Source organism: Leiobunum rupestre, chromosome 8, assembly GCF_980474605.1.
Source record: "Leiobunum rupestre chromosome 8, qqLeiRupe1.1.hap1, whole genome shotgun sequence".
NCBI lineage: Eukaryota > Metazoa > Arthropoda > Arachnida > Opiliones > Sclerosomatidae > Leiobunum > Leiobunum rupestre.
The window spans coordinates 32874203-32884996 of record NC_143391.1 but is presented as its reverse complement, the minus strand read 5'-3'; the positions used below and the strand labels follow the sequence as shown (position 1 = coordinate 32884996).

The 10794-nt window shown below is 38.7% G+C and overlaps 2 protein-coding genes across 2 annotated transcripts; both read right to left on the bottom strand.

Annotated features, from left to right (window-relative positions):
• Positions 1 to 740: 740 nt before the first annotated feature.
• Positions 741 to 3118, bottom strand: LOC149933235 (organic cation transporter protein-like). Its single transcript, XM_090157245.1, has 10 exons — positions 2873 to 3118; positions 2651 to 2821; positions 2490 to 2593; positions 2266 to 2420; positions 2033 to 2201; positions 1827 to 1974; positions 1455 to 1770; positions 1079 to 1260; positions 865 to 1007; positions 741 to 813 (listed from the first exon to the last, which is right to left on the bottom strand). The coding sequence occupies exons 1-10, from the start codon at positions 3116 to 3118 to the stop codon at positions 741 to 743; spliced, it is 1707 nt and encodes a 568-aa protein (XP_090013371.1).
• Positions 3119 to 3567: 449 nt separating this feature from the next.
• Positions 3568 to 10634, bottom strand: LOC149933234 (organic cation transporter protein-like). Its single transcript, XM_090157244.1, has 9 exons — positions 10370 to 10634; positions 9864 to 10301; positions 8689 to 8857; positions 8476 to 8623; positions 8316 to 8416; positions 6087 to 6301; positions 4072 to 4253; positions 3868 to 4010; positions 3568 to 3735 (listed from the first exon to the last, which is right to left on the bottom strand). Exons 1-9 carry the CDS (start codon positions 10632 to 10634, stop codon positions 3684 to 3686), a joined length of 1713 nt encoding a protein of 570 aa, XP_090013370.1. The 3' UTR covers positions 3568 to 3683.
• Between the last annotated feature and the right edge of the window lie 160 nt (positions 10635 to 10794).

Here is a 10794-nt window from a genome sequence, read left to right as displayed (position 1 = left end):
GACGGAAAATATGCCGGAAAGACGATAATAAACGTCGAGCTGAAAATTGATTCCCATTCGATATACCGCTCGGCTGTCCCATGGCCAAACCTTTTAACCAACACGATCGTAATTTTGAGATATTTGACTTTTTCAAAACTTAAGTTATAAAATTTTAACGTGGTTTTTAATGCGAAAATTATTAAATCCAAAACCATTTTTTAAGTCATAAATAGTTAAATATTTATGACTTTTACCTGAAACTTTTCCAGTACTTTTGTACATGCCTTAGTAAAACTGATGCGTAAAAATCTAATTTTTCAAAAATTTGGTGGTTATAAGGTTTTGCCATGGGACAGCCACGCTAACGTTGAATTTTACGCTGCTAATTTTCCGTCGAGTGTGAAACCAGCTTTAGTCAACAGAATTAATTGTTAAAGGGAATATAACCCGCAAAGTAATATTTATGGAAGACTCCTTCATTTTTTCAAATATCCCTGTACATTGGCGCCAAACATTGCTAAAGCCAAAGGCAAGAGCGACCAGGGCTGCAATGTTGGTGTTCCACACCAAATACCTGAGATTATATTCCCTTTAACGTTATTACATTCAGCCTTTCACATAAGTAAACAGACCGCGCCATCTAGGAAATTCAGTCTACTTTGAATATTGAATTTAACGATGCGATACAAATAATTACGCGTATATTCAGTACATTAATGAAACTAATTCTAATAAATTTCCATCTTTTAAGAACCATTTTATGGGGAAAATGAATGGTTACAGTTTCCTTCACCGAGAAATTTCGTCTTTGAATTTCTATTTCCAGTATTACTAAAAACAAATTGTTAATACGAGTCCTGACAGCGCCAATTATTTTTTTACCTTTTAAACAAATGCTCGGCTTCTTCTATTGTGTCGGGAATGGTAGCGTTTGTAGTCTCAGGTAACATCAAAACCAGCAATCCGCTTAAAATGGTCACTCCTCCATACACAAGCACAGGCACATATTCGTTCGTGGCATTCCCCTTGATTATTTAAAAGGCTTATATTCGGATAATTTGACGAAACAGCCAACTAACCTTTAATATTAACTTACCAGCTCTTTTACAAATGGAGCGATCATGGAACCGATACGAGCGCTGGTGGAACACGAGCCTACTCCGACATTTCGTACCACAGTGGGGAAAAGTTCCACAGAGTACATGTAAATAATACCGAAACAGACACTAACGAAAGTCTTCCCGGTCATTACTAAGGTTATACGTAACCACGTATATTCTAAAAGTGGACGGAATTAGAGGTGACTATAAAGGCTGGTTTTAACTTGGGCAAAAACGCCACAGCGGTGAACGTCGACGCAAAAAATCCCCGTTAGGCCTAAAACAAATTTTACGCGTCGAAGCACGCCGTCGTGCCATTTTGGTCCTAGTGAAATCCAACCTTAATTATATTAGCGCGTCTCTGTAACTTACCATCTGCGATGAGGACGGTTAAAAGACACGACGCTCCGGCTGCTACCAGAAAGAAAGTCAAGGGCAGTCTTCTACCGATGAACTTGATCACCAAATAGTAAATAAAAAGACCCGGTATTTCGGTTGCTCCCGCGATGGCGATATTTACGATGGGATCGCCCCCTAGCGAATGGGTGTTCAACGAAAGAGCGTAGTATACGAATGACGTTACAAACCAGGATAAAAACAGGTTCAAACTTATTTTTCTCATAACGGGAGTGCGGACAAGGTCAATAATGCTGGTTTTGGACGTCGAGTTCTCGCGTTTCTCTTTATCCTGCAAATGTAAATAATTTAGAACTGTTTGCCATCGCGACAAACAAACTGGTTTACTTTTTGAACTTCTTGGAAGAAAGTTTCAATTAATTTTGGCGTTTCGTCGGTGTAGCGTTTGTTCAATTTAGCCGCCCGTTCAATGATTTTTCTAGCTTCGTCGTATCTTCCCATTGTAATCAACCATCGAGGGCTTTCCGGAAACACCCTTTAAAAATTCATTTCAGTTATCTATAATCCAGACACGACCCAAATTAAAAGCGTACCACAAAACAACGCACAGGAAGACGCTGCAAACACCGATTACAAACTGTTGAATGAACCAACTACGTGTTAACCATCCGAGTAGGGGCAGAACTAAGAACCCAATTGACCATCCAATGCCCAAACTGACCCCGATTTTAGGTCGCGTGGGCGCGCTTACTAGTTCCATTACTGGAAATATGTGAAAAGATAAAGAGCTTGCGCGAGAACATCTTATTAAATTGCTACAGCTCACAAAGAACGTAAGCGGTTGTGAAGAATCCATGGGTTCCCATCGCGATGAAGAACCTCGTGACGGCGAAGAAAATAAAATTGGGTGAAAATGCCGAAGCCAATCCGGACACCAGCTGCAGAATGACGCACGTTATCAGGACAGGCCGTCTGCCGTATCTATTTCATTTAAGATTTCATTTCAGTTTTTTACGAAACATTGCCAAGCGCGAGCCAATAGAAAGCTACCTGTCTCCAATTTGGCCAAATAACAGAACCGCTATTAGGAATCCTGCCATGTAAATCGATTGAGTCATGGATGCTAGCCACGAATTATCGCAGGTCAAAGACCACTGAAATAGAAAAACAAATTATTACTTACAAACCAAATTAAACGATAACTATCTTACTTGGCTTATGATGGTGGACTGGAAATAAGATTTGTCGAATTCCCATTCTTGACAAGGAACAATTTTCCGCGTGTCACTCGTTGACTTATCACCGGACTTAGTAAAATAATTTAGAGGAGAATCACTCTGATTGCCAGCCAGCTCGTACATAAAACATTTGCTGAATTCGACCTTCCCGTGAAAAATTTCGGTGGGAATTGTCAAGTTTTTCCACGAACTTACGGGTAAATGAATGAATTGATGTGGTCGAGCGCACCAATGATCCATCGGAAATATATAAAAGGTGTACCCAATGACGTTCCAGTTACTTAAAAGGGCCGAATACATTAGAATCAAGCACAAAGTGATTTGGAATCTACCAAATTCCCCGAAGATATCCGTCAAGCTCGTTTTCTCCGACTGCTCGTCGATTTTTGGTAATCTGGGTCCATTATTTCTCACTCTTGATTTTGGTTCCGATTCATCCATGATTGCACCCGTTCACGTCGTCAATTTCGCCCTATCAAATGCTTGGTCTAGGCTAAATTCTCGTTGTTAAGAAACATTATCCGAACTAATATACTTCTAAAGACTAAGCAATATAATCGCCACGTAATCGTCTTTTATTTTAAGGGATAGTTAGAATACGCAATCGTTATTTATAGAGAAAAATAATTATTCCACGACTCCGTCAAAATGTACAAAGTTATAAGACTATTACGAAGACACGCCGATGCCAAATCACAGTTTCACTCGGAATATATTTCAATCATTTATTTTTATATAAATATATACATACAACGTACGAATAATAAACGTCTCTAATAAACGATAAAAATAAAAATACAAAGAAATAGAAAAAATATAACATTTACTAAACCAACTTATCCTATTTTTGTATTCTTTAAATAGAGTGAATTACAATATCGAGACTGAAAGTTCCTTGCCTCTGGAAAGGTTTATTTAAGTAGTGTATTTTTGGGTTTTCCCCGGAAATTCTTCGCTATTGAAAAAACTCATCGAACTGGTTATTATAGTTCCTTCACGAGAATTGTCAAATCTTTGACGCGTCTAACTCGCTGTTTACGTCCTTAGAAACCTTTTTCCTGTAAATGCCACACACGATAAAAAAACAAACATTCTTATTGATGAAGATAAAGTAGGATTCCTCGAATAAGGTGTCGAAACAAAGATATCTCTACAGATGGAATGATATTAATTAATTAATCGATCATTACTTTCCAAAAAGTTCGCCTTCTTCCAGCGTTTCGGGGATCATTTGATTTCTAGTTTCCGGAAGTGCGATGAGCACCAAGGCAGCTCCTAGTAAGGTCAATCCTCCAAAAATGGCCAGAGGAACCCAGCGACTCGTGGCCTTTCCCTACAAATATAGCGTCCTTTTACGATTCCGTGGAATATTAGGTCCATGAACTCTGCCTTACGAGTTCTTTGATGAACGGAGCCACAATGGCGCCCACTCGAGCGAAGGTGGAACTCGTTCCGACACCCACGTTTCTGACCACGGTTGGAAAAAGCTCGGCCGAATAGATGTACACGGTGGTGAAGGCGATGTTTACACCACTCTTCCCGATCATGGCCAAGGCGACGCGGGCTGATACCATATCTGCGGATATACGCACTCAAATCAAGATCATATTTCGTTTTACTTCGAGAGAATGACAATGCTCAGACGATTTTTAGAGTGACTGTCAATCCCTAAAACTTACGTCATCTAGCGCGATTGAAGTACTGGCCCTGGACGCTTTTACTTCCCCCTCTCGTCCCCTGGGTAAAATCCCCTGTAGCACATGAAGTCGTTTTAGGGTCGGGGTACGGTCGAAAAGTCGTTCATAGTCGACGACCAAATGCCGACCTAAAAATGTCCGAACGTTTTTCAATACTAAACCCGTAAATCCTTTTTTGGGACTATTTATGGTCGGTATTCCGACCATTATCCGACTTAAATTAGACCTTATTAACTTTTATTTTCTTCAAACTTATTTGTATTCGAAATTATTAGATCAGTTTTGGGTTGGAAATAAGCATTCATATAAAATAGGCCCGACGTCGTTTCATCTTAGGTCTATTAAAAGGCGGTAAAGAGTCGACGGTCAGCCGACCCTTTTACCCCTAGGACATTTCAACCCTAAACACTAAAGTCGGCCGACCATCGGCCGACTTTAGTGTTTAGTACCTTTTTCCAACTCTAATTTGCTACAGGAGATATACCATGATTCCCGTGAATCGTCTCAACACCGTGATTCTCCCTAACCATAAACTGAAGCGACATAAGACTCAAAAGTGTGTCAGAAAGGTAAATCGTTCAGTGGGAGCTTGTTGCACTGAGGGGAATGAACTGGGATCGGGGGGTTAAGAGTGACGTACGAGCTACGTCTTAAAAATTTGAAATTTTCTCCACTCCAGCGCCGCCGAGTGAGTCGGTTTAGAACGTATATCTACGGGCAAGAAAATCGCTCCAGACCATAGACTAAATATATTATGTTGCTAGTACTATCTTGGAGGAATCACGGCCGTGATTCCTCCAAGGTACTATTCCAACTAATAGGTTATGTAGTCTATAGTGAGACTAGCTCTCGGTAGATGTTTTAGCAGGCCCGAAGGTAGAATTGACACACATTTGGGTCATATGTTGCTTTTGCTATAATTGAGTATACAGGGTGTTTCAAAACGTTATGCAAATTTTTTAAGGAGTTGAAGGGGGTGAGTTGAGAAGTATGCCTGTTTTTGTCCCATTTTCCTACGATGAATTAAAAGAGCACCAGGGAGCTTCAAAGTGTTGCCTACTTAGAGGTCGGGGACGGTTAATCATTATCCATGTTTAAATTGATTTATTTCGGGGGAAAAATGTAAACAAAGAAATTTATCGGTTAATATTTCGGAAAGTGATTAAAAAACATGTATTATTCGTAAAATTTTAGCTTTTTATCGAAAAAAACGTCGTTTTTCCGATTAATTTTACAAATTTATCAAAAAATTAATCGAATAATACAGAAATATAAATTACTTGATCAAAACGTTTTACGAATAATTTTGAGAGCTTTATCTATTGAATAAAAGTTAACCATCCCCGACCTCTATGCCTACTAGCTGGTCCCTGAAAGTAGGCAGCAACAAGCGCAAATACTGTTTAAGTTTACTTTGTTACGCTGGTTACCTCGATTTGTTTACAAAGTCCTTTTTACCTATCACATTCGCATTTCCCTGCTGCTTGGTTTTGCGCTTGTTGCAGCCTACTTCCAGGGGCTAGTAGGCTACACTTTGAAGCTCTCTGGCGCTCTTTTCACTCATCGTAGGAAAATGGGGAAAAAACCGGCATACTTCTCAACTCACCCCCTACAACTCCTTCAAATTTTTGCATAACTTTTTGAATCATCCTGTATTCTTGCCCAAATTAAACCAAACGAATCAACTGCCCCAAACGTATAGGCATACAAACCTTCGGATAAAGGTATGATTCCGAGACAACAGAGCCCGGCTACTGTCAGCACGAAAGCCAGAGGTCGCCTTCGTCCGAGAAATTGAACCAGCAGGAAAGCGCAGATGAAGGAGGGGAATTCCACGGCTCCGGCGATGGCGATGTTAATGAAATAATTTCCACCGAGGGACCCTGTGTTGAGCGACAAACCGTAATAGACGAAAGCAGTTACGAACCTTCAATAAATAAAAAAAAAAATTAAACACCACCCCTGATGATGACTTATTTAAAAAAATTTAAAAATTATGTTAAGTTAATAGAGTTTTAGCAATTCAATTTTTTAACATGCGAAACTTTAAAGTCCAGGGGGCTGAAAAGATGGTAGTCACGTGACTTTGCCGAGAGCTGTAGCGCCATCTATCCTTAGAAATACGAACTATTATTCATTTTCTTTTGCTAATGGCGGTTTAAATTTTGATGGATTCATATAAATTATCTAATTATTAGGTGGAAGTTAATTAGCTGCCTGCAGTATCTGGAAGGAATATTTTATTCTTTACCGTCGCCTGGTCAATTATGAACACGAGTTACTTGGTTGTGATATAGTTGTCACGTGATTTTGTTTCCCCATTTTTACAAGTTGAGACTAAATTTACTTTATAGTTTCGTCCATTTAAAATGCTTGGTGAGAAGAGAATAAATACTAATAAAACAACTATTTTAAGCCATGTTTTATATCATAAATATAAAATAATGAACAACTCAGAGAAGATTCTTAACAAGAAGTAAAATGAAAAAGATTAAATCTGTCTCTGTTTTTACGTAATTCCAAACTTCTACATTTTAGACTATTGGCGCCATCTGGTAAGACTTCGATTATTGAAAAATGTCCTTCTAATGGCGTTACCCCATAAAAGGATCATCTCCCTTGTCAAATGCGTAAGACAATGCGCAATGACAAGCGCAACCATCTGCTATCTCTCGCGTTACCAACTGCGGCCACGATGGCCGATTATTTCGGTCAAAGCCCACTGTGCAGAGGACATTCCCCACATCTTAATAGAGTGCCGTACTGAGAAAAGACTTCATTTACGCCGAGGTGAGGGATAAGTTGGACGATTGTTTAACGTTCACCCTAAGCTTAGGTCGGGGGTGTGCCGGTTGGCTTGACTTAATTGTCACCAAAAGGGATCTCGCGTGAAATGGATGGGGTTAGAAAAGACAGGTTAATCTTGCGGTCCGGGTCCCCTGACGTATCGCTTTTAGTTCATTGGGCATGTATATTATTTCCATAAGGTTTGCTTCTGATTATTATTCTATTTTTAATTTTGTGTATATAGTATTTTACAATAGTGCTCAAAGTGCTTTCTTATTTTTTTAGTTTGTACCGAGGGGTTAACCACTTTTGAAATCAGGTGTACAAATCAACAGTGAAATCCCTTCAAATCAGTAGCTTTCATAACGTTAAATCAAAAGTGAAATCACGGGAAATCTGAAATCCGGTGTACAAAATTTTGCAACAGTGAATAACCACTCGGTTTGTACACGCTGATCCGGCTATATACAAAAGGGATATGTATTAATTATTAATTTTTAAACTTTTAGTCATAGTTGTTTATAATATATTTAAAATTTCTTTTATTTAAAATAATAAGGCACGATATACTTCATGACTGGCTATAAAAAAATTTATTTTACTATGTATAAAATCTATAGCCAGTCATGAAGTATCGTGTCTTATTATTTTAAATAAAAGAAATTTTAAATTTAGGGATATGTAAAGAGTCACTAATTATTCTTTTATCGGTCTATAATATAATTTGTAACATAACCACTCATAAGTATGCCAAAAATGCATTTTCTTTAATGAAACCTTCTTCCCCGGATATGACGTAAAATACGTAACTTTCAACTTCGTGACAAAAAACGAGTCAGCGGCTTTACTGATGGGAAACGGAAGTTAGAGAAGCGGATTTTGAACACGGGCAGAATTCCTCGCTCATTTATAACTTGAACAATCTATAGTTTAGCTTGTGATTCGCGATCGCGTAATTTTGTTTCCATGGTGACCTTTTCAATAGCGCAAGGATTTTAAGAATTTTTGCTTATTGTATGTTTCTTATTGTATGAAACAAGGTCTCATTGAAAGTTTTTCTATAAAAATGTTATACAGAAGCATACTTATAAGGGATTATGATGCATATGAAAATATAAACCAGAACTTGACTTGGAAACATCCCAATTACTTACCAAGCGTAAAACATGCTCAAAGACTTTTTCCTCATATTCGGAGTTTTGAGACAATCCAAGATGGTATATTTGCTCACTTTATCGTTACCGCTCTTCTTTGTCTAAGAGATCGGTGAAAAATGAAAACCAAATTCAGGTTTGCGAAGAACCATATTTTTACCGCTTCGATCCGACTTAGGTAGTTATCAATTATATTCGGTGTATCAGCGGTCCAAACTCTGTTGAGTTTAGCGGCTCTTTCCAAGTATTTCTTGGCATCTTCGTAGCGGGCCTGCGATATCAGCCATCGAGCCGACTCGGGAATCAACCTACATTGCATAATCATTTAATAGTTTCGTATACCTTAGAGTACCTGATTATTTTCGCCACCTACCACCAAAACATGAAGAAGGCCAGACTAACGCAAGCCACGGTTAGCTGGAAGAAAAACCAGCTTCGTGTGAGCCAACCGATCCCCGGAAGGGTAATGAATCCGGTTGCCCATCCCGCCGATATCATAATGCTGAAGATCGGACGGTATTTCGCGGAAGTGTACTCGATCACTAAACATTTGTATTGAATTATGTGCTTGAAGTAATAAAAAAATCTATATAAAGTGTTTACTGGGCGTTGCCATTTTGTACCAAGAATTAATTAACGACAACTGAGAATATGAAGGCAGCATCCTGTTCACATCGCGATTTAACGCAGAAAAGCTACGCCTCTTATCTTTTTCCAGCTAAATCACGAAAGCAGAGGCTATAGTTGTGGCCAATTATTATCACTCAACGTGAATTTATTCTTGGTTCTTTCTACCAGTAGAACATTCTTTAAATTCATCTGAAAATGTTTTCGCTCCTTTTGAGCATAGAGTAATATGGGCGTGACGTATGTCTACGTCACTCATGTTTTTTACCTATAGACAAAAACTGCCCCCAAAATGGCAGCCATAGTCCAAAGCTACAGTGCGATACTACTCTATGAAGGGTCGAGGCTTTGGCTAGAGCTCGGCGAAACAGATAAATTAACCGCGAAAATTTCGTTTAACCATAAAAATAACGATTAACTGTTTATTCGTGGATATTATCCAGACTAAAAAGCAATTTAACATGTAAAAAAAAATATATTTTTTCGGATAATTTGTGGATAAATGTGTGTTTTGGATAAAAATAAATAAGGTGATTAATTCTTATCCAAACGCCGAGCTCTAGCTTTGGAAAGATTGTTCTTGAACCAGGAAGGCTCTGAAAGCTATCTTGCTTATCTGGCAAACCTGCCAACCTAGTTGATAGGTAAAATATCTCAATGTTAGTGTGAAATCTAATTTGTTGGTAACGATATCTCATTGATCATATATTTTATTTATAACGAATGCCTGCAACCAAATGAGACTGCACATAAACTAAATTTAACCCAAAGAATACTGGAAGTAGCGCAATATAGTCTTTAGGAAAGGTTTGACCGGCTTAACTAGGAATCTATAGAAGGGTTTATTTGTCAGTAGTTCTGAGAAAATCCTCTTGGAATCAAAATGGCGACCTCTAGTAATCGAAATTCGAGTCTACTTACTGATGACGAAAGCCGTGGTGTACAGTCCGTGAGCTCCCATAGCAACGAAAAACCGTATAATCGAGTAGAATATAATGGTATTTGAAAATGGAAGGATGAAACAGGACACTTGGGTGAGCGTAGTGCAGATGAGCACGACTGGTCTACGGCCGATTCGGTCCCCGATTTGACCAAAAATGAAGACCGAAAAGAAAAAGCCGATCATATAGACCGCCTGGCTCAACGATATCATATAGCTTCTGGAACAGACTAAATTGAATTGGTCAATGATAGAGCTGGTCCAGAATCTTCGGTCGAATTCCCAACTGGAACAGGGCATTTGCTTGTCCGAAATGGTCCAGCTCTCATCGGTTTTCGAAGCGGCTTCGTCCAAAAGCTCGGTGTAGTCGCTGTAGTTGCTTAAGTCGTAAACCATGCATTTACTCCGAACCAATTTACCTTCGTTTCAAAAATAGTACAGCGCGTGTTACTTTGTATCTTACTAATAAGTTGCGTTCGTAAAATACCTTTGATCGTTTGTTTGGGGATGGAGATATTTTTCCATTGTTCCTCGGTAATATTTAGAAATTCGGGTGGGCGGGCGCACCAGTGGTCGGCTGGAAAGGCGAGAAACGCGTACCCTATGGCGTTCCAATTGGCCATCAAAGCGGTCAGCATGCACATACCCACAATCATAAAATTAAACAAGCCAAATTCTCCGAATATGTCCGTTATTTCCTTCACTTCTTGGCCTTTCAACGTTATCATGTTATTCTTGTCTATCGTAGACATCTATTTAGGAACCGTAACATTTTGAATCATTATGTTCTTAACTGGCTTTATACCCGATTAGACCAATTGTTATTTGAATTAAAATCTAAAGTAATTTAACAAAACTACGTCAAATGAAAATTATCAAAAGCTGATGATAATAAGAATTTTGAGATGTAAC